Raw genomic sequence first — 24,649 nt, forward strand, 5'->3', positions numbered from 1 at the left:
AACGCTGTTTTCCTGCTGTCATTTGCACCAGTTTTGAGGCAATGGCCTAATGGGGACACGTGAAATGACCAAATTACCCCCAAATGGGTGTCCGTGAGGAACGAAACGCCGCTGATCTCGTGGTCGTGTCCTTGTGGGCCGTTTTTTATTCGTTCCTGTCTTGTGGGGGCGTTATTGCTCCTTTAATGAAAAAGCGAGGGCATTCTCGTCAAAAATTTGACCCTAATTCTCACATTCAAAACACAGCAGACTAGGGCACTATCTTGCGACTCGGAAGCGATTCGTAATTGAATCGTCTCGGTTCGATTCTAAGAGTCCATCATGGGGTCATAGTAGCTTTTAGCTTATCGGTTGATCTCGGTACCCGAAGTTGGGGCGCGATGGCGACTATGACCATTCGAATGTAGAACCTGATCTAGTCTTGGCTAGACTCACAAAGTCACTCATTTCATGCAACACGACCTGCCCTGGCTCGGTCGTAGAATTGACCGAGTCATGGTAAGACCTAGCCATGCAGTGTAATACAATCGTACTGCTAGACATGGATAGTCCCATTTTGAGGCTATGCTACTGCTAGACATGGATACTTCTCAAGGTAATTCAAATGGGTCCAAAATCTTGGATACTTCAAGAGTACAAAGGTCTCTCTAGTCTCCTAGTGGACCAAACTGTAACATTTTCATGTATATATATTTGGACTCATCTCACTAGTTTCAAGTTGCTATCCTTTAGATCCAATTTAGGCCCCTTCTGCCAATCATAGTGACAAATCTTGCGAGATTTATGAAAAATATCACCAGAAATTACCCAAAAGTTTAAAAAAGTAATTTTTTGTGAGTTTTTTTTATCAAAAGAATAAATATGGAATTTCAAACATGATATTTATGTTTTATCAGCTATTTATCGTGAAAAACCATGTGGTTTTTATTTATAAATATTTTTCATTTATATTTTCATATAAAAATTAATTTATATATTTTTAATTTATTTTTATATAAAAATGCAAAATGTAAAAAAAAATCAATTTCTTACAAGTTTTTGGCTACCGATATTTTTCCGTTTTTAACTTTTGTCACTGTAATTACCCTCGGTTTGAGTTTCCGTGCTCTGCATTCCGATTCGAATCGTAAAACCGAGTTGTTAACGGAATCGACTGAGACATTCTCTTGAATCTCAAGGGCAAAACGGTCATCATGAGAGTAACGTTAATTGCGATTAGAAATAGAGAATAATTAATGAAATATAAATAAAAAATTTTTCGTAACTCTCGTATTATTTTATTTTAGTTTTAATTTTCATTATGTCTGTCTCTCTCTCTTCAACCTTCCCCGTGTGCATAAAAGACGCCCAAGCTCTCAGAATGAAGAGAGAAAACCAGAAAAAACGGAAAAATCAAAACCAAGGAAAACGATTCCGCGGACTCCGTTTCTCTCCTTCATCTCCCTCTCTTCCTTCTCCTTTGGAATTCGTAATCCCTCGTCCTCGTGGGGAAATCTTTTCCTGATCCAGTGAGCTTTTTATTTTTTTCTTTCTCATGGCTGGAAGGGGAAGGGCCCCGTTCTTGGAGGTCCTGGTGGCAGATTTCTAGGGTTTGAAGGGGAGTTTTTGGTTCCGTTTTTCCCGCGAGGAAAGGGCGAGCTTGTCTTGGTGTTTCTTGTTGTTGTTGTCGGAGGAGGAGGAAGGCAGGATCGATGGAGTAGGGAGGTTTCGTTGTACTGGAGTTGCGGTGGAGGAGGGAATGGAGGAGCGAGGAGGATCTTTTGTCGCGGTGAGAAGGCTGTCACACGGGATCGAGCGTGGCAGCGGGTGCCATTCCACCTCTGGTATCCGCAGATTCTTGCTTCTTCTAATTTTGTTTGATTTTAGTTTGTTTGTTTTTCCTCATCTCTGGAGTACGTGTTGCATTCACGAATTGAGGAAGTTGTTGTTTTCTTTTGTTATATATATAATTTATTTTTCGGCTTTTGAAATTTTGTGTGCACGTGTGAATTGTTTGTGGGGAGAATGATCTGTTTCCTGGTGGTAAGTAGGATGGATTTTGGGCTACTGAAGATGATATAGGTCAATTAGGCTGTTCGGGACGTTAGATTTAGAATTAGGATGTGGATGAGTGAAGGTTTTGGACGGACTAGTGCTTTGATTTGTCACCATCATCAGGAATATAAGATGAATAAATTGTAAGAGGGTATGCGTTTTTGTAATTTTGAGAATCTTGACATGCGGTTTGAATGTATAGGAACTCACTTGGTTGGTAGAATCTAGAGGGTTATTAGTGTCCATTTTGGGCGAGGATTTTCTGCTGCATGTTTCTGTTATTGGCTGTGAACATATGCATGTCAGAGACGACCTGATGTTTCTAGCTCTGATGTGAGGCAATCTTCCTGTTGGGGATGGTTGGATGTTATGTTTTGAGATTTTGAATCATTCTTTCCTTTCCAAATTGTGTGAGTTCATGGCGTAGAAAGATATCACGATTGATGGTGTTATACTCGAAACTAAATGAAAAATTATTAACATCATATTTTCAGCATCTCATTTATTTTTTAATGTTTCGATTTTATTGTGATATTAACACATCTTTTACTTTTTGTATTTTTATTTTTTACTTATGTTTTATATTTTCCAAAAAAATTCTAGATTTCATACATGCTGATATTTCCTGGGATTTTCCCAGAAAACATTGATTTTATTTATCATGAAATTTTCCTCTTCTAGAAAATATCACACATCTCATCCATTCTCAAATGATGTGATTTTATTGTGATATTAGCATGTTCTTTTTTTATATTATTATTTCTATTTATGTTTTATATTTTCCTAAAATTTTGAGATCTCAGACGTACTGATATTTCCTGAGATTTTCCCCAAAAGCATAAATTTTATTTATCACATGAATTTTCCTCGCCTAGAAAATCCCAATACAGAATTGTGGCATTGGTTCATAACTAGGAGTTCTTTTAGACAGCCCTTGCCATGCAATAAGAAATTTGAAACTTCCACCATTTCAAATGTGCAAGAGGATAGAGATTAATAGTTTAGGTAGTAATTCTAGATGATTTGTTTGCATCTTGAGTATCCTAAATTTTGTTGCCTTCTTTGTACTTGACAGATCTATGACAAGCAGAAAAACAAATTTGTCTACATACAATGTGAGAAATATCAATTAAATACTTTGAGGCACTGATTCTATGATGGATCTCAAATTACCCTTTTTTTTTTTGCCTTTAGTAGGCCTATTAATTCAGTGCTTCTTTATCTCTCCATGTTCGAAAATTCAAAATTGTCAACATAGGATGGGACCCAAGTATGGTCACATGGATTGCCTAGCTACCTGTGAGAAAGTTGACATTTCTCAGTTAGGTTTGAACATAGGTGGCAGGATCCTTTATCTCTTTGCATAACATGTTTGGGCCTAGGGATTCTTCATTTTGTGTGCTTATTGTGGTTAGAAAGACTTTTTATTTGTGTCATTTGAATGATGTAGTTCTTTTTTATGTGACATGAATACAAGAAATGAATGTATACATTTTGATTATCGTCATAAGTTGTGGTTGGGCTTTCAAGCAAGGTGTCTCTTTTTTTTTTCAATGCTAAATCTTGTTAATTCCCACATATTGTAAAAAAGAAATTCCTAAATTAAAAATGATTCATGTGATTCACATAGTTAATGTGTCTATGTTAGATTTCAAGTGAACTAAAATTATGAGCATTATAGAACATAAAGGTTGATGGGTTTTAGAGATTTTCTGGCAGGCTCTTTATGTTGATTCCTCTTTATAAATAAAGAAATTTTTGAATAAAAAAATTCCTGAAGAAGCTCTTTATGTTGATTCTTTGTGATGCTGACTTTAACTAATATGGTTGTTTGTTGTGTGGATGCTTGACATATGAGCATGATCCAGGAAGTTGCTTTGAAGCATATCAACAGTGTGACAGATTGATGCTTTAGCTAATAATTGTGCCATTTCAACTGTTTAATGTCTTTCGAGCAACATAGATTTTGCAACTGACTTGGGAAATAATTTGCTCAATTGTGTTATAGCCCTTTTTGGTTTTACTCATTGTATTTTGGTATAGTTGCCATGTGCTTTGAAGCTATGAAATTTTAATTATTGTTACTGGTGGTGACTAAAAAATTTCCCCTTTTCTGGGAAGAGATTTTGTTTTGAAAAACAATGTCTACTCGTTGTTTCTGTTAACAAGGAGGGGGGAAATACACAAGAAAAAGTAAGAATAAAGAGACGATGATTAGTTTTCTCATGAGGAAGTAATAGAGATTTTTCTTCCCCCACCCCCCTTCTTTTGAAGGAAAATTTTACTAGTGATCACATCTGATCTACCTGTTTTCTGCAATTAGTATTCCTATTTTAATGTGCTGTTTTTAGTACTTTTAGTGTACTATTTCGTGTAAATAAAAATGGAAAAACAAATTCTGACGAGTCTCTAGTGTTATATGAGTAATTACTGTGAATTGAAGCCAATGACAGGAGTTAATATAATTGAGTGGTGTGGTTTTGACCTCCAGACCTTAAGCTTCATGTTGAGCTTCCTACTGATGTTCCATGGGATCCAACCCATAGTTGCCATAATTGGCTAGGGTAAGTAGGAATCCTGATTGCTAATTATGAAAATCCGAAAGTCCCGGGAATCTTGATTCCAAGTCATTATGCAATTTGAATGTAACAATTTTTCGTAAAATGATAGTGATATAAGTATTGACACTATTTGGATTTTTTTTTTGCCAATTTTGAGATAATATGAATATATTTTGTTATTGATTCATAAGTTAATCTTTTAGATGAAAATAAATAAATTATTTTCTACTTTAGATTGTCATTTGATGTTATTTTATAGGTACACATATACAAAAATCTTGGACTCCTAGCATGCTTTTGTTTATTGCTCAAAAGTATCATATAATAGCTGTGTTGTTAGGCTTAGTTGAACTTTCCTAGATTTGTAATATATGTGATAAAGTATGCATAAATTACTGCACAAAATCTTTATTGTTTCAATGAATGATGTCGAAATAAGCTTATTACTATGTTGTTTTTTAATATTTGTGCTTTTGTTGAATGTATATTTGTATGTTATTCTCTTAACTAAGTGATCTAGAGATTTTCTAATAGAACGATATAGTCCTTGACAATGATCTTCATTTCTTCAAAGTTCTTATCTCTATCAAGTTATCAGTATGTGATATTTCACATATCTCTTCCTAAATGATTCCCCATACCGCTTGCTACTTGGCTTCCTGCTTTTCAAATCCTTTAAAGATTTGATATGGCAACCATAGGTCCACTTCCAGATTCTGCTTCCTGTTTTTGATTCCTGCTATGGCAACCATGGGTCCAACTAGCCCCAAGGGGGTTGACATAGTGGGGTGGGGCCTTGGCTGCTAGAAGGGTGGTCAAGGCTCAATTCACATAGGTGTCTCCTCTCTGCACAAGCCAACACCCAGCATAGGCCGTCCTAGCCTCAGAGTTTTACCCCGCCAGCACGATGATCGTAGGTATGGCAGGCTGAGCCAGCATGACCAGTTCATGCTGGGTGTGGTCTCTTCGGATTATAATTCGAAAAAACCCGTGTGTCCAACTACTACTTTAATTGGATCTAGTTTATGGTGCTATTAGTATATATTAAGTACTGGTTGCATATACATGGTTGCTTGTCTCTTTTCACGTCTGATAATTAGGTTATATAATTTCTTTACCATGTTATGCCTTCTTGGTTTTGAAATGTTTGACTATATTATCTGTGTATTGAGTTACATATGGAATTTTCTTCTTCTAAAGATTGTGAACTTCTATATTTATTTTTGCTGTTGCATCTGTGATCTGTTTATCTGTGATCTGCTTCCAAGAACTTTGGTGACTTCTTGCATAGCAATTTAACTAACTGTATTGTTTTGTAATGAAAATGCATGACAATATCAATCTTCTGTGCAATGCAACTATTTTCTCTTAGAAAAAGGATATAACAAGAAAAATAAGTGTTGATCTTAGCATCTTTTCCACTTTGAGGATATTTTTTGTTTCTTCGTAAACATTATTGATTTCACTAGTTGACAAAGTTGAATGCTCAAATTTAATAGTTGTTTCTTCAATTGTTCCAGCTGAGGTTGTTACAGGATCAACAGCTTGGATTGGGAGAGGCCTCTCATGTGTTTGTGTACAAGGAAGAGAAAGTGGTGCTCGTGCTTCTTTTGACTTGACCCCTTTGCAGGTTTTTTCCTTGCTGTTAGATTTACCCATCTGCTTGGATCATTTTATAAGTTGCTCCTTGCCATTTATGCTTATTTTAAATAACATTTTTTGATGTTTTGATCTTTTAATTTTATATTTATTTGTAATGATATTTTATAAAATTCACCTCTTTTTTCAAAAATAGAAGACCTACTTTTTTTTACTACTTATTTTCTTTCATTCCACCCCCAATCATCCCCATCACCACCACCACTTCTCAACCATCACCATTACCACCACCACCATCCATCACCATTGCTATCACCACCACAATCATCATTACCACCACCACCACCCATCACCATTGTCATCACTACAACTACCGCCACCACCACCACCACCATTACGTATTATCATCATCATTGCCACCATCACCACTATCATCCATCATCACTGCCACCACCACCATCACCATCACCATCACCATTGTCGTTACCACAACCATCACCATTTCCACCACTACTACCACCACCCACCACCATCTATCTGTTAAGAGTTGTATGGACATGTGTACATATATATAAATATGTATACACATATATCGGAAGAGTGGTAGCGCTGATCATCCAACATGCAAAAAAAGGGCTTTAGCAGCGCTTCAAAACACCACTAAAAGCCCCTGCGGGGACGCACCTGGTATTAAATAAAAGGGATTTAGCTGCGTTTTAAAGCGCCGCTAAAGCCTCTTTTTGTGTGTTTTGCGCAAAAAAACACTGAATCACGCCAGCGATGGACGCTTAGTGTGAGTGTGTTTTTGTTAAGTAGCTATGGATTAAGCAACTACCACTTACTCCACACACACACACACACACACACACACATATATATATATATATATATTTACATAGATTGTATCTAGGTCATTTTGTATTTTTTAGTTTTTTTATTTTGTTCATGGGCATTATGGTTTTTGACCAACTAGCCAACTGCTAGATATTTTAGCCATTGGGAGCTCCCCAATGGCTAGTAAGCCTCTCTTGTTCCTCTCTCTCATGTATATATATGGGACATTAGGTTCCCAATTTTACAATGCATTATGATATGCATTTTATATGAATAAAATAATTATTTTTATATTGTGAGTGTGTGCCTTTGTGCCTCTTGAGAGTTATCCCTTTGTGGATTGTGTTGTGCTATTGCCCTTGTAGGCATCTTATTTGATCAATGGAGATCTCATTACATGGTATCAGAGCTATTGGCTCTTGGGACCTTGTTCTTGTAATTGTGATAAAGAATCAGTGGCATCTATTTTTTCAAGTGATCATGGTGCTCGTGTTCAAGTGTTCAAGTGTTCGTGGTGCTCATGTGTTCATGGTGCCACTCTTGTTCATTCATCCTTCATTCTTCATCCTTCTTCTTTCTCCCTCCTTATTTTCTTTTTCATCTCCATAGCCAAGAAGGACGTTGTCACTATCGTCCCCATCAAATTTGATGGGAACAACTACAATAGATGGGCCACGACGATGAAGAGATTCCTTATTGGAAAATAACTATGGCACTTAATGGATGGTTCCACATCGGAACCCCAACTTGTTCTTAACAAGAATGTGAATGTGTTTTTGTTACGAACCGTCCTAGATCCGACCTCGAGAAATCGTTCTGGATCCAGATCCGCCCAAGAGACCCAGTCTGACAGGGATCGAAGGACCTCCTTTCATATTTGGATTCTTATTCTTGGTCTTTTACTTCCTTTATGACTCTTAGGTGGTCTTTTACTTATTTTAGGACTCTTAGATAAACTCTATAAATAACTGTTATTATTATTGATTAATTATGAATAAAAGTAATGGATATTTTCCTTTTCGTTCTTCCTTTTTTTACCTATTTGTGTTTGAGATGCACCCTCTTGTTTCCCTCTCGAGACCTCTTTGTATAATCTGTTCCTCCCTAAGGACGGGTTCTATCAAAGTTCTAAAAGATGGTGAAAAAGAGAAGGCTATGTCCGAATATCAGAAAGCCATAAGAGATTGGGAAGTGGGCCATGCTAAGGTCCTTTCATGATTCATGAATAGCATGGACCAAGATCCATATGATAACATCTTGAGCTTTAAAAGGGCCAATGAAGCATGGGCATTTCTTAAGGAGATGTATACTCAAAAGGATGTCACCTATGAGAACTTAGGGCACACTTAGAAGTGAGAAATAGTAAGAAAAGTGAAAGTAGGAAAGAAAAAAGTATATATTTTCCAACCGTTCCAAACGAGAGAAATTTTTTCAAAAAGAAAGTTTTTCTAAAGATTATGATTTTTTATACTATCAAAAGAAAATTTTGCATTAGGGCTGCTGCCGCTACATCATCCACGACCAATTCCTCTCCATCGACCCCAAGGGTCGTGCCGTTATGAACGTCATCGACGAGAAGCAAAAGCTCGTCCACTCCATCGCCGTCGTCGGCTGCAGCTTCGATAACCCCATCTTCGCCGCCATTGAGCTCGACTACTCTAAGGCTGACTAGGACCCCTCCGTCTAGGTCGTCATCGACGCCCAAAAGCACCTCACCTTCTATGAACTTGACCTCAGCCTCAACCACGTCTCTCGTCAATGGTATGAGGCCATCGAAAACGGTGCCAACCTGCTCGTCACCGTCCTCGGCAGTGGCGACGACCCCGACAACATCCTCGTGTGTGCCAAGAACTTCGTCATCTACAAGAACCAGGGCCACCCATACGTCCACGCCCTCATCCCCTCGTTAAGCGTGGGCTGATCGACTCCCCTCTCATTTTCTCACATTTTCCATTCTCTTTTTCTCATGCTACACAAACAAGCGATTTTTTTTTCATTTAGAAAAGTTATCATATCAAAAATTCTCATAGGCAAAATTTTGTTTTTTGGTGAGATTTTTTTTTTTGCTTCCAAACATGCCCTTAGAGAAAAGATTCATTCATGCAAGCAAGGTGATCAATGTGTGAGACCAGTGTTTTAAAACTCGCCGAGTCAACTCGATGACTCGGCTCGGCTCAGCCCTTCAGTGAGTCAACCCGACAAGCTTAACTCGGGCTGCGAAAACTCGGCTGCTGACTCGGCTTGACTCGGCCAGACGCGGCCAGACTCGGCTTGACTCGGGCGAGTTCTGGGATGTTTGAAATTTGATTTTTTGGGTATTTCACACACACATATTCACTTTTGTATCCATGGACTGTCAGGAAAGATCTTTTTGAACAAATAACTGTTATAGTATATAAATCAAACAACAAAGCATTCTAGTCTATAAACCCAATTAACAAAGAATTCTATGCATCTAATAGGAGGGATTTCTTTCATGACACATGGAGATTGGAGAGTTAGGACCTAAGGATTCCTTATCTGAATATCACATATTACTTTACATAGATGATACAACTTCATAAAAAAACTCTGCCTCTATAACTAACATTGCCCCATCACCACCCTTTCGTGGACCACTAGAGGTCCAAGGCAACTTCTAGTTTTCCACTTTATGTTCTTGTAAATGATAGTTTATCTTATACAGTGATACTTTTCCCCAGTCTGTAGCATTTGGTGCAGCTTCTGGGCCATTTTACCAACATCATCTGTCTCTGTTTCTGCCCTTTGTCTAATTAGAACCTTTTTTATTTAAGAGCTGGGCATCATGAATCTAAGGCCCGCAGCAATTTCACTTTTCCTAACCTCTAATCTTAGGCATTGAAAATTTTATTCTGTCTTCTTTCGAGCTGCTAATAGCTGTTTGAATTCTTTCAAGGTGATGCATGGTGCAGAAAATTTGTCCAACTCCATTATGTGTTTTTTGTTTGTCCAAAATAATGAATCTCTTAACTCGACCTGCCATTCTCTGTATATTGCATGATCCAAGTGACTGCAATCCATAATCACATAGGATATCAGTGCCATTGGGATCATGTAGTTCCCAAGGGCTATGAAGTTGTTGGCGTGATGAATCACTCTTGTACTGAATAATACATCTTTCCCATGGACTGACAATTTATATATTGTTTTTCTTTTAAAATCAAAAGTTAACAAAACTCGGTCCGAGTCACCGAGTTGACCCGCCGAGTCACGAGTCAATAAAGAACGAGTCGAGTTCCGAGTCACGAGTTTTAAAACCTTGTGTGAGACAATATTATGGCAAATTAAGAAGATTGTGAGATGAGATGGTTAGGCATGATCCCATATGGGATACACCTAATGATATCAAGCAATGGAAGAAGCGTGTTAAAAAAGAACAATTCTTCCAATTTATGAAAGGGTTGAGACTCGAATATGAACAAGTGCGTGTTGCCATTATACATAGGTGAGAGACTCGTGAGACTCTCTCACTACATGGAATTTTGGCGGAAGTGTGTATAAAGGAAACAAGGCTCAAGTATTCTATGGAACCAAAAGAACCCAAGGAAACCGTGTTTGCCGTATCTAGGCCCGATTCCAGTTTTAAAGTCTACAAAACTCCACATTTCAACAAATTCCAACAAGATGGTGATGGAAATAAAAAGATTATTTATCATTTTTTTAGAGAACTGGGGCACATCAAACCTTATTGCCCCAAGTTGAAGAAGGTAGATGAGAAGAGGGTGGCTTCGGTTCCTTCCTAAAGGATAAAAGAGTGGACTCAATGATGGTTATAAAACCATTGGATCTCTCTCTTTGTCTCAATTGGTAGAGTCTCTTCAACCGCTACTTAAAGCTCTTTTTACCACCACCGGTTCCACGGTCTCCATCTTTTCTTCTCTCGGTATGAATTCTTGGCTCTTGGATTCGGGAACATATTTTCATATGACCCCAAGTATTGATCTTCTTTCCGATTATCACACCAATTTAAATGACTCTTTTGTCTCTACGGCCAATGGAACTTCTTTACATGTAAAGGGAATAGGAAACATTGATAAAACTTGAAAATTCAGAAAAGTTCTTTGTTTCAAATGTTAGGCATATTCCAAGACTAAGTTTCACTTTTAACCTTCTTTTCGTTATCAAATATCCGACCATGGGTGTGATGTTTCCTTCTCATCGAATAGTCGTTGGGTGTAAGATCATCGGTTAGGAAAGCTGATTGGGCAAAGCCATAAACAAGGGAGCCTCTATATGAGCTTTATTGAATTATCTAAATTTTTTTGTAATATTGCCACACATAGTAATTATGAAATTTGGCATAAATGTTTAGGTCATCCTTGTGTATCCAAAGTTTTATATTTTCCTTATTTGGAAAATTTTTGTAATGAAAAAAATCTTAATTGTATTGAGTCATTGATTGCATACTTGGAAAAATGAAATCTCTACATTTTTCTAGACAATTTCATTTCTTCACGGTCTTTTGAATTGGTGCACTTGAATGTTTGGGGTCCAACACCTATTGCCTCAAAGGGTAGTTTATCTTATTATATTATGTTTGTGGATGATTTCTCTAGATATACCTGGATTTGTTTTCTTAGACATAAGACAAAAGCTTTCCATCATTTTAAATTTTTTCATGCTATGATAAAGAATCAATTTAATTCTAACATATCTATTTTTTGAACCAATTTAGGGGGAGAGTATGTTGCATATGATTTTAAAAATTATTTTGATTTAAAGGTCTTGTCCTAATACACCTCAACAAAATGGTTTAACAGAAAGAAAACATAGACACATTATAAAAACTACTAGAACCATTTTGATTTTAAATAATGTTTCAAAATATTTGTGGGCCAAAGTTGTCCTCACTGTTGTTTATCTTATAAACCGGTTGCCATCATCTTCCTTGAAAAACATTATCCTTGTTGAACAATTTTTTGGTGTACAACTATATTATAGTAGGTTAAGAGTTTTTGGTTGTAAATGTTTTGTTTTAAATGAATAAAAGAGATAAACTCTCACCAAAAGACATTTCTCGTGTTTTTATTGGCTATGCTAGAAATAAAAAAGGATTTAGATGCTATGATGTTAAAAATAATAAATTATATGTTTCAAGAAATGTTTATTTTGTTGAAAAAAAAGCTATTTTAACTCTAGTATGCCTAAGAAAGATAATGAATATTCATTTCTATTGGACTTATTGTCTAAAGTAAATATTGATAATGATGTTGATGTGATTGATTAAGAAGAAAATGTCACCAATTTGGAACCTCTAGTAGATGCCAATGATGACCATAATGAGAATATCACTTTCGAAATTGAGCCCCACCTTTTCACTTATTCTAGAAGGACCACTGAGAACCAACCTAGTCATTTATAAAGATTCTCTCATACAGAACAAGATGAATCTTCCAACCTTAAGAGATCTACTAGAATTTCAAGACCCCCTGATCGATTTGTATCTTATGAGTCTTTCTCTTCTCAACATAGGACATGTTTAGCTCGCATATACTTCTATTTTGAACCCATGACTTATGGTCAAGCTAAAAATCTTTCAGAGTGGGTCAAAGCCATGAAAATTGAGTTAGAAGCCTTAGAAAGAGCCAAGACTTGGAATATTGTGAGATTACCAAATGAGAAAAAGCCAATAGGATGTAGATGGGTATATAAAGTCAAAACCAAAAGTGATGGGACATTATAAAGACACAAAGCTAGATTAGTTGCCAAAAGAATTTAGAAGACTATGAGAAAACCTTTGCCCCTTAGCAAAAATGACCATTGTTAGGACTCTCATAACCCTAGCTTCTATTAGAGGTTGCCCTATAGATCAAATGGAAGTGAAATTTGTTTTTTTGAATGGAGATTTAAAATAAGTCTATATGGATCCTCCCCTAGGTCTTGAGGTTTCAACTGAATACATTCTTTATTTAAAAAAACTTTATATTGTTTGAAACAAGCTCCTAAAGCCTGATATGATAGATTCAATATTGTCATGTTAAAATTTAAATTTTGATATAGATCATGTTATATTGACATTTCTTTATTTGTTAAGACATTTGATGCAGGTACCATCATCCTACTATTGTATGTAGATGACATGATCATTACTGGTGGAGACAAACATGGAGTTAGTCATATTAAGAAAGTTCTTACAAATAATTTTGAAATGACTGATCTTGGATTTCTTATATATTTTCTTGGTATAGAGGTCTTATACTCACCTCGTGGGTATTTGTTAACCCAAACTAAAATTGCAACTGAGATCATTAACAGGTCTGAAATTACTGACGAGAAGAGGGCCGACACTCCAAAAATGATTAATGCAAAAATGAAAATTGATGATGGAATGCTTCTGGAGGATTTCACACTATATTGTCAGATGATTAGAGTTCTCACATACTTATCTATCGCCAGACTTGATATCGCTTGTGCAATTCACAATGCAAGTCAATTCCAACACTCGTCAACTAGTGTGCATTTGAGTGATGTTATGAGAAAATTAGATATATTGAAAAAATTGTTTTTAAAGGCCTTTTTTATCATCTTTATCTTCCCTCGATTTAATATCATACTCTGATTCAGATTGGGGAGGAGATCCTAATGATCGTCACTCAACTAGTGGTGTTTTTAGGTGACTCCCTCGTGTCGTGGAAGTGCAAAAAATAACAAGATTTTTCTTTCATCAATGAAAACTGAGTACCATCGAGTATCGAGCCATGACCACCACTACATCTAGAGCTATTTGGTTGAGGCAGCTGCTTGAACATATGTGGGTACATCTAATGACACCCTCAATGCTTTGTTGTGACAACAAAAGCACCATTTACATTGATGGCAATCATACATTTCATAAGCTAACTAGGCACATTGAGATGGATTGCCACTTTGTTCGTGAAGATTTAAAGAAGATCGTATCATTGCTTTGTGTTACCTCTAAATATCAATTGACAGATTTCTTGACCAAGGAACTTCTTTCTCCTAGATTCCATTTTCTCCTTGACAAACTTTCGGTGATCTCACCGTAAGTTTGAGGGAGAGTGTTAAGAGTTGTATGTACATGTGTACATATATATAAATATGTATATATATGTATTATATATATTTTATATAGATTGTATCTAGGTCATTTTGTATTTTTTTGTTTCTTTATTTTGTTCATGGGTATTATGGCCTTTTCGACCAACTAGAGCTCCCAACGGCTAGTAGGCCTCTCTTGTTCCTCTCTCTCATGTATATATATGGGATATTGGGGTCCCAATTTTACAATGCATTATGCTATGCATTTTATATGAATAAAATAATTATTTTTATATTGTGAGTGTGTGCCTTTGTTCCTCTTGAAAGTTATCCTATTGTGGATTGTGTTGTGTTACTGCCCTAGTAGGCTTCTTCTTTGATCCGTGGAGATCTCATTACACTATCATCACCACTACCCACTGATCTTTTTTTCTTCATTATAGTTTAAACTAGTTACCGGAAGCTTCTTAGATAGGTGAAAAGCCCACTTTGGAAGCTCGATACGCTTTCGAAACTTGATGAGAATCTCGATTCTCCCACGCTTCTTCTATGCTTTCCACACGCTTCATCTATTCTTCTTATATGTTCTCTGGCTCTACTTTCCATGTTTTTTATGTGTTTCCTCTCACGCATCTCACTCACTTCCATGTGCTTTCTCTAAATTGTCAGTCATTATTTTTAGATTTTGTTAAAAACTTAATTTTTATACTAAAAAGTAATAAAATTTAAGAATAGTCACTTTTATTTTAGTTTTATTTGCATTTCATTTTGATTCCCATTCAATTCTTATATTACTTTTTTTTATTCCTTGCTTTCTGCTTCCTATACATTTTAAAATGCATCGCTTCTCGCTTCTCACTTCCGCTTCCCCTATCGTTTCCCGCTTCTGCTTCCCAGTCTGGCAACCTTGGTTTAAACAGTTGCTAATCCAAACATTCACTTAATTAAAAGTAAAGGCAACATTCTTTATAAAATATGCTTAAATTTATATATGTAAGCAATAAGTAAAAATAAATCCAAACAGGGTCTTAGTTTGTGATTTCCTTCTAATCATTGCTTTGTCTTGCAAAAATTTGCCTTTTCTGTTGTACAATATAACCTTATTGATCATGCAGCAGCCTGGTTAAATGTTTGAGCTGATTATTCATGAAGACTGATAAAATATAAGTTTGAATCTCATTTCTGGATCTTTATTGAATATAAGTATGCTGAAAAGTATATTAATGAGCAAAATTGCTGTAATTGTTGAAATTTCCAAGAATACTTTTTATTCTAAAACAGGATAAGGTACATTGCTTTTCTTTCTTTTGTTCAAATGTTCTCAAGGTTAACACGTTATTTTGTTATTGGCTTCTTACTAGAGCACACATATTTTGGTGGCATTGACCACACCAATGGGGGTAGGAGTAGGCTGCACCAAATTATTTGAAATTAAGAATATTAAGATTAGTCCATGTTCCTTCAAATCCAACACTCTCTTTCAAAATGAACCTCCAGCTTCTAGTTTGAAAATTGAATTTTGATACTCTACACTTCCTATTTCACTCTGCTCTTGTTATAGTTTACTGCCTACATTTACTTCTATGGCCGGTTGAGTCAGTCTGCACTTAAAACTTGAACTAGATATTTATCAGCATCCAGATGTGCAATGTCCCACATGGAATGAGTAAGGAATCAAGCACTAATGTCCTGATAGGTTACAGGCCTTACGAGCCTTTTTTTTTTTCATCTTTGGTTACAGGCAAGTCTGACCATGTAAGATATCCATTAATAGGCTCTTTGCAATATGGGATTCAAGTACTGAATTCTTCACGTGTTAAATTCACTGCAATGGTGGAAGAAACTTGTGTAACATATAGAGGTCGTTGGCAGTCTCATCTTTAAAAATTAAAAAAAGAAGACAGAAGTTGGGAGAATTATGTAAAAATTACAAGATGCATCAGTATAAAGGAGGAGGGTTGCAATAGGCCTGTGACAGCCAGCATAAAACTTAGTCATACCCTATGAATATGAACCAATATGAGAATTTCGTTGGGGCGTTCCCTACTGAGCGACGCGCTGTACTCTATAGGCCCGGAGGCAGTGATAAATGGGCAAGGGTTGCTAGGTCGTCGCCCGGAAGCGACGCGTCACACCGACGCCCGGGTGTGGTGTCAAATAGGCAAGGGTTCCCTCACTTTGTTGGACGGGTGAAGGTAAAGAAGTTAGTCCAAGACCATAAAATTAGGTTAGCCACTTAGAACATAGGGTCTTTAACTGGTAAGTTGGTAGAGTTAGTAGATGTTATGTGTAGGAGAAAGATTGATATTTTATGTCTACAAGAGACCAAATGGGTAGGTGAGAAAGCAAAAGTAATAGAACCATGGGGATATAAGATTTGGTATACAAGAATAAATAGGAATAGGAATGGAGTAGGGATTGTTATGAGTCGTGAATTTATAGATAATGTAGTTGAGGTCTGTAGGAAGGGTGATAGGATTTTACTTATTAAATTAGTATTAGGTACGGAAATTATTAATATTATTAGTGTTTATGCACCTCAAGTAGGTTTAGATGATTCCATTAAGCGTCAATTTTGGGAAGATTTAGATGGAGTAGTACAAGGGATATCTTATGGAGAAAGGCTTTTCATCGGCGGTGACCTTCATGGGCATGTAGGCACTAGTAGGGATGGATTTGAGAGTATCCATGGAGATTATGGTATAGGAGAAAGAAATGAAAGTGGTGAAAGGATTTTAGATTTTTGTTTGTCCTATGATATGATCTTAGCAAACACTTGGTTTAGGAAGAGGGAGTCTCACCTAGTAACATTTAAAAGTGGGGTTAATACGAGCCAGATAGATTTTTTCCTACTTAGAAAGAGAGATAGGGGTTGTTGCATCGATTGTAAGGTTATACCGAGAGAAAGTGTAGCTACACAACATAGAGTCTTAATTTTAGATCTTAGAATTAGACAATGCCGCAAAAGGGATAGACATATGATAAACCCTAGAATTAAGTGGTGGGCACTGAAAGGAGTTAAACAAGGAATGTTTATAGAGCAGGTAGTTAAGGAAGTTGATTGGTGTCTCGAGGAGGATTCAGAATCAATGTGGAATAAGATAGCGGGTGGCATGAGAAAGGTGGCTAAGGAGGTATTAGGTGAGTCTAAAGGTGGTGCACCGCTAGGTAAGGATACATCGTGGTGGAACGAGGATGTCAAATTAGCTATTAAGGTTAAAAGAGAGTGTTATAGAAATCTAAGAGTCGTGATAATGAGAATTTGGAGAAGTATATGATAGCAAAGAAGGAAGCTAAAAAAGTAGTTCGGAACGCGAGGGATAAGGTATATAAGGAGGTTTATGATAAGTTGAATACCAAAGAGGGCGAGAAGGATATTTATAGGATTGCAAAGATGAGAGATAGGAAATCGAGGGATCTGGGTATGGTTAGATGTATCAAAGATGAAACGCAAAGGGTTTTAGTCAAAAATGAGGAGATTAAGGAGAGATGGAAAGATTATTTTGATAAGCTATTTAATGAAAGGCATGCTCAGGATCTTGGAGACTTTTCCATTCCTTTTCATGAGATGAATCGCGACTTCATGCACAAGATTCAAAAGAAAGAAATTGCAGAGGCTTTGAAGAAAATAAAATCAAGAAGGGCAGTTGGCCCAGATGGTATACCTATCGAGGCTTGGAAATGCTTGGTAGTGAAAGGTTTAGAATGGTTGACAAATCTTTTTAACAAGATTTGGCGGACAAATAAGATGCCTAATGAGTGGAGGAAGAGTACTTTGGTGCCTTTATATAAGAATAAAGGTGATATACAAGATTGCACAAACTGTCGTGGTATAAAACTCATGAGTCATACTATGAAACTTTAGGAGAGGGTGATTGAGTCTAGGTTGAGGAAGGTTGTCATGATATCGGAGAATCAATTTGGTTTTATGCCTGGAAGATCAACTATGGAAGCTATACATCTTCTTAGACAACTTATTGAGAGAAATAGAGAGAGGAACAAAGACTTGCATATGGTTTTTATTGATTTGAAGAAGGCATACGATAGAGTACCTAGGGACGTTCTCTGGTGGACAATGATGAAGAAAGGTGTTTTTCTTAAGTACATTAGTATAATTAAAGATATGTATGAAGGAGTAGTAACCAATGTCCGCACTTGTGGAGGGGTGACAACCAATTTTCCTATAACGGTTGGGTTACATCAAGGATCTGCTTTAAGCCCTTTCCTATTTGCTATAGTGATGGATGAACTTACGAGATCAATTCAAGAAAATGTGCCGTGGTGTATGTTGTTTGCTGATGATATTGTTTTGATTGATGAGTCTAGAGCTGGGGTTAATGCTAAGTTAGAATTATGGAGACAGACATTGGAAGTAAGAGGTTTTAAGTTGAGTAAGAGTAAGACAGAACACATAGAATGTCGGTTTAGTAAGCAACGAAGTAGTGATGGGAGTGTAGTGAAGCTTGGTGAGCAAGAAATACCGGTGGATGATTGTTTCAAATATTTGGGATCTATCATTCAAAAGTATGGAGAAATTGATGGAGATGTAAATCATAGGATAAAGGTTGGGTGGATGAAATGGAAAAGTGCAACTGGAGTGTTGTGCGATCGTAGATAGCCATTGCGGTTGAAGGGAAAGTTTTATAGGATGACTATTAGGCCCGCTTTACTATATGGTACGGAATGTTGGGCTGCCAAAAGACATCATATTCAAAAAATGAGTGTAGCTGAGATGCGTATGCTGAGATGGATGTGTGGAAATATAATAAAAGATAAGATTCAGAACGAGGAGATACGTAAGAAGGTAGGCGTTGCACCCATTGAAAATAAGATGAGAGAGAATCGTTTACGGTGGTTTGGACATATTCGGCGAAGGCCTAATGATGCTCCAGTTAGAAGGATGGAGAAATGGGAAAATATATTAGTTAAAAGAGGTCGGGGTAGGCCTAGGAAGACATGGATGGAGGTGATAGGAAAGGATATGAATGCTTTGAACCTCACCGACATGGCATTGGATAGAAATGATTGGAGGAAAAGGATTCATGTGGAAGACCCAAAATGATTTTCTTTTTTGGTTCATATCGCCGACCCCAATTGTTTTGGGATGAAGGCGTAGTTGTTGTTGTTGTTGTTGTATGCATCAATATTATTTTGCATTGCCGGTCTCTTATTGTCTCTTGTAATAAAAGCCTTGCAGAACTATTGTGGTTTTCATTGTTATTCAGCACTTTGATCACAATCTAAGTTATTTTGAATTGATGGACCCTTTTTTCATATTCAACAGTTTAAAACTTTAAATTGTGCATAAAATGAGATGTATGCCATCTTTTATCATTTAAGGACATCATATTTAAGGGTGTTTACAGACCAATCATCCAGTTTCTTTATCTTTCTGTCTATGAACTTTATTTTCCAAGAGATTGTGCCACCACCACGGTTTTCTTATTATTTGCTGTACAATTAAATCTCAGCTGTATGCTTGCCAGCCTTTTTTCTTCCTCCATATTTCCTTGCTAACTTCTGTGTTGTGCGTTTCTTTTTGTTATCTAATTTTGGATATCTCTTTTCTTCTGTGTGTGATTCAGGAGGATTGTTTACTCGGGCTAAAGAACCGGATAGAAGTTAATTATGATAGTTCAAGGCCTGAACATCAGGTAGTGTATATTGAGGATCCCTTTCAAGCATCTCAATATTAAAAAATCCTTATGATTACTGTTATATGTATTTCTATAAAACGGTCTTGCTACTGGGCTTGGGAGAATGCCAAAATGAACTCTTTGTCAAATTTAATCTCTTGTTTTGTCAGAGCTCTTTAAGTTGTTTGTTTAAGGCAATGATTTTGTTGGTCCAAGGTTGCATTTTACTTTGATAAACTTGTCAATATTTTCCTATGTCACTCTTCCAGGGGTCAGAGTCGGTCAGACACCCTAGGATCTCTTCCCTTCTTATGACCATTAAAACTAGGAACATCATGCATTATGTCCTGCCAAACTGCAGCTGCATCACCTGGGATGCACCAACAGAAACTTTCTGCAGAAATTCTCTTTCTCTTTATAAAAAATGTGATGGACCAAGACATCTTTGATATCCACCCACACTCCTTTTTTATTCTTTCTTTGATTTCCATGTCTTTTTTCAGACAGATTATAATTTAACTATTATTTTCTAGAAAACAAATGCATCTTAGTTATATGTATTGTTGCTTTTTATGAATAAAGCTGATTTATGTTTAATAAAGTGTTTATATCAGAAACACTACCTTAAGAGGTGAATTTTTATGGCTAAAGTGCATGGCTGTCTTCATGGCATAGGAGTGAAATACTCACTTGAATGTTTAAGGCACATGATTCACTCTCTTTAGCTTTCGTTAAGAGCAACAATTAGTCCTGTCATCTTCATTTGAAACTTGTGGGTAGCCAATTGTGCTTTAGAGGGGAAAGGCATCACATTGGAATTTATACCTTTCCAAAACCCTTCTAGAATAATTGTGAAGGGTAGTGGATGTTGCAGAAGGCATAAAACTTCTAATTGCTCTGTGGACCTACAATGTTTCAAAATTTTATGATTAGATATTAGACTCTCTTGGCAAAGTTCATAGTATGTCCATGATTTGATGGACTGTGAAGCAATCAGAGGAAAAGAACTCAGAGCAACTGCATATCTGCACACATTCTACAGATACACACATTCAAAAACATACATGAACACTTTGCTAGGAAAATCCTGAAGTTGTATATGTTTTTACTGCCATGGGGTTTTTGCAGGAAGCTTTGAGGGATTTGTGGTCTAATGCCTTTCCTGAGGAAGAACTTCTTGATTTGATATCAGACCAATGGAAGCAAATGGGTTGGCAAGGCAAAGATCCATCAACAGATTTTAGGTACTTCAGCATTGTGATGAACTATCTGGTTATTTTTAATTTCTCAGGTTTCACTGTTTCTGTTTCTATTTATCCATTTACTTTCTGATAATATTTCATTTCTCAAGCTATTATGTTCTAACTATGCTGATTTAATCATGTAGGGGTGGTGGATTTATATCTTTGGAAAATCTATTATTCTTTGCAAAGACTTTTCCGGTATATTTCTTTTAGACTTCCTTTTCTCTTTTCATCACTGTACAACTGCCTCTTATATGTATATTATATAGGTACATGTATGTACATACATATGTAGTATGAATTGTTGTATATATGCTAATTAATCTAAGAGACTCCTTTGTTTGGCATTTATTAGCAATGAAGATAATTGTTCCATGTCATGCAGTCACTTTTCCCATTGAATATCTTATCTATTGCTGTAGGAGAGTTTTTGACGTGTGGGGACTTCAGGTATACAATGTCTGAGTGTGCGTCTCTTGATGCAAATTTAGGATATATGTATATATTTTTAATAGAAGAAAACTCTGAATTTGTATAAACATATGACAAAACCAATAACAAAGTACTCTTAACTCTTATCAATGTTGACTTCAGATATATGTTTGTGTCTCTTGATGCAAATTTAGGATATATAAATTTTTTGTTTTTTTTTAAATAGAAGAAAAACTCTGAATTTATATAAACGTGAGACAACCAATGACAAAGTACTCTTATGCTCTTATCAACATCCAAATAGGTTTATTAGTTCCCTGTGCAACTTTTTTTTTCCATCATCAATCATCTTCAAATGGGAAAATCATCTTAACATTAGAACCAGGCTTCTGATAGACTAATAGTCTAACAACAATGTGAGGAGACTGTCCTTAGAAGTGTCGTTCTTTTTTTTTTCAGCTTATGTTAGCTACTAACAAAAGTATAATGTATGACATTGTGTAGCCTGCTCGGTCATGAACATCCCAATCCATGGGAAATAACACTTTCCAGTTGTTTTGTTTCCTATGAGCCAATAGCATCTTGAATCTGTATCAGTTACAAAGTGGCCTCGACTTTTAGCAGGGGATGATTACAACTGGTAATTAGTTTAACCAAAACAAAACTCATTAGTCTGATTTCTACTTGATAGAAAAATACCTTTAAACCACCAAACTGAGCTAATATGATTGCCTGGTTCTTGCTGTATGGTCCAACTGCTTTCTTAGGTTGCAACTCGTTTGTGTGTTTCCAATCCACAGCTGGTTCCACCTCGAGGTCCTGTATGTGTTGGCAACTTCTGCAAGAAACAGAGGCTCACATGACATGCTGGAGACTAGTTCATACTAATAGGAATTTGGACCAACTAAAGCCTGAAACTGAATGGATTGATATCCTGTGATAGCATAACACCTAGGTCCTGTCTAAAATTGCCCAATACCTTGGTTTTGTGAAAATAAAATTAATTATCTTCCATTTCTTTTGTAGAGCATGATTCTAAAATTGAGGGATCCATTCTTAGGCTATTTTTGATTATTTGTAAGATATTTGCTGTGCTTTTAGGGGTTACATATGATTGCATTTTCTCTAGCTGTTTGCAGTTTTTAATACAGTTTTTCATTTATGCTGCCTGCATATTCTGACTGTAATGGAGAACCAGATGTTAACCAAAATTATAAACTATTGGTTGTTAGTTTCCTTTAAGTTTATTCAATGCTGCTGACTGATAGTAGCTCATCAATAACTCCCATGCAGAAATCTTTCCAAGACCTTCTTCGGAAGCAGGAAGGTGACCGAGCCATGTGGGAGTACCCATTTGCAGTAGCTGGTGTGAACATTACATTCATGCTGATTCAGATGCTTGACCTCCTATCTGGTTTGCATTTCACATTATTTTGTGCTTTTTTCTTCAGCGAGTTTCTTAATGTTGAAGATACTAATGCAGCGTCATATGGTAATTTGCAGTCAAACCACAGACTCTACTGGGAGCAATCTTTGTAAAATTACTGGCAGGTGTGTGTGAAAAGTGGATTGATGCATGAAAATTATAATGGTCTGTGATTCACTGAGCATCAATATGCTCTTCACGGTGCAGTCTCTGATAAGGCCAGATGGCCTTCACTTTCAAAACGTATTTAGGCTTACATACTGCCAAAACGGGTGAGGTGGATGCATGTTCATGAAATAACTGGAAATGTATGGTTTTTATAAAACATCTCCTTCCTTTCTTTGGGGTCTGTGAGTGCTATTGTGCCCCTATCTGATCTGATTAAGCATTTATCTAGTGTAGCACTGGGCTTCAGTTCTGTTTTCCATGTATAGGAGATACATCATTGTGAAACCAAGATCCGTTTCTGGTCACATTCACAGAAGCTAACCGTTCCATTCTTCATGGCCAGTGCTACTCATGTCGCCTCAAAAATTTCAAAATACCCCTTAAAATTTTCTTTTCTGGTTGTTTCTTTTGCAAGCATGATAATGTACATAAATATGTTTTTTACATTAGTGGAACTTCAATCAATTGTAAGCAAGAGTTCTGTTGCTTAGGGGTCTGTGAGTACATTGTTATGTTCCCTACAGTTTATGTACCTTTGTCTTCTGGCTTGGATGCATCCAACTTTGCCAACCAAACTGATCATCTTATCTGTTTGTTGACCATAGGTTTGCACCATTAATGCACATAAGATGTGCAAATTTTGGTACAGAAAACAGCCATAATAAACTTGCTCATATATTTCCTTGTGCTGCATTATTAATGCACCTGGATCATTTGTATTAGTCAAATGGCTTTGGGGAGCTGTGGTTCGATCACACTGGCTGTGGTCATTGCGGAAAGCTTCTGTTGGCCGTAATATTGGGTAAATCCTCCTTCAACAGCCTGCATTAATCTAACTGGCTGGTGTATGCTTTCTGTTCAGGGGGGTGTACCTTCCTCCTGTTAAAAGTGTACCATCACAGCTTAAAATTGCGGGAGTTTGAAGTTTACCAAGATATTTAAAGCAGCGGATATTTCTGATAGATAAATTGTTCCTTTTTTGACATTCTTCAAGACTTGTTTTTTTGACCCCTGAAAATCCATCCACCTTTGGAAGAAACTGTTGTGATTCTCCTAATTGGTAAACATGTCTCATGGTTGGATGCCTAATTCATGACACTAGTATGAATGCATGCATAATGAAAAATACAAGTTTGTTTGTTGTGATGAGCGTGCAACATACAAGTTAATAACATAGAAAATTGTTCCTTTACAGAGAACGAGTGGGCGTTTGACCTGCTATACTGTATAGCATTCAAGATGATGGATCAGCAGTGGCTTGTGATGCGTGCTACATATATGGATTTCAATGTATTTTTCCTATCTCTTTGAAGTAAATACTGGTGGCTTCTATATAGAATAAGATTTACCTGACTGTTAGGCCTTTTTGTTTCATTTTTCAGTCTGTCATGAAGGCCACACGTGCGCAGCTGGAAAGAGAGCTACTTCTTGAGGAGATAGCACGCCTGGAAGACATGCCGTCTCACAGATTGCTACTTCGGTAACAATTGAAGTCTGTAACAGCTGTAGAATAAGTTTTCACTCTTGTTTTTCCTTCTAGTCTTTATTTTTTGTTATTTGAAATCCTGCTTCTTTAGGGTTTGAGTTTTGTCAATTGGTTCAGGAAAAAAACAAAAAACAAAAAACTTGCTCTCTCTCTCTCTCTCTCTCTCTCTCTCTCTCTCTATATATATATATATATATATATATATATAT

General features: G+C 36.5%; 1 protein-coding gene across 1 annotated transcript; it reads left to right on the forward strand.

Annotated features, from left to right (window-relative positions):
- The first annotated feature begins 1,361 nt into the window (after positions 1-1,361).
- LOC149845300 (uncharacterized) lies at positions 1,362-24,588 on the forward strand. Its single transcript, XM_089995677.1, has 9 exons — positions 1,362-1,823; positions 6,116-6,225; positions 19,634-19,702; positions 20,813-20,928; positions 21,072-21,126; positions 22,654-22,774; positions 22,864-22,911; positions 24,150-24,244; positions 24,337-24,588. The coding sequence occupies exons 1-9, from the start codon at positions 1,739-1,741 to the stop codon at positions 24,436-24,438; spliced, it is 801 nt and encodes a 266-aa protein (XP_089851803.1). The 5' UTR covers positions 1,362-1,738; the 3' UTR covers positions 24,439-24,588.
- Positions 24,589-24,649: the final 61 nt, after the last annotated feature.

The sequence above is a fragment of the Nuphar pumila genome, chromosome 2 (genome assembly GCF_984573655.1).
Source record: "Nuphar pumila chromosome 2, dmNupPumi1.hap1.1, whole genome shotgun sequence".
Taxonomy (NCBI): domain Eukaryota; kingdom Viridiplantae; phylum Streptophyta; class Magnoliopsida; order Nymphaeales; family Nymphaeaceae; genus Nuphar; species Nuphar pumila.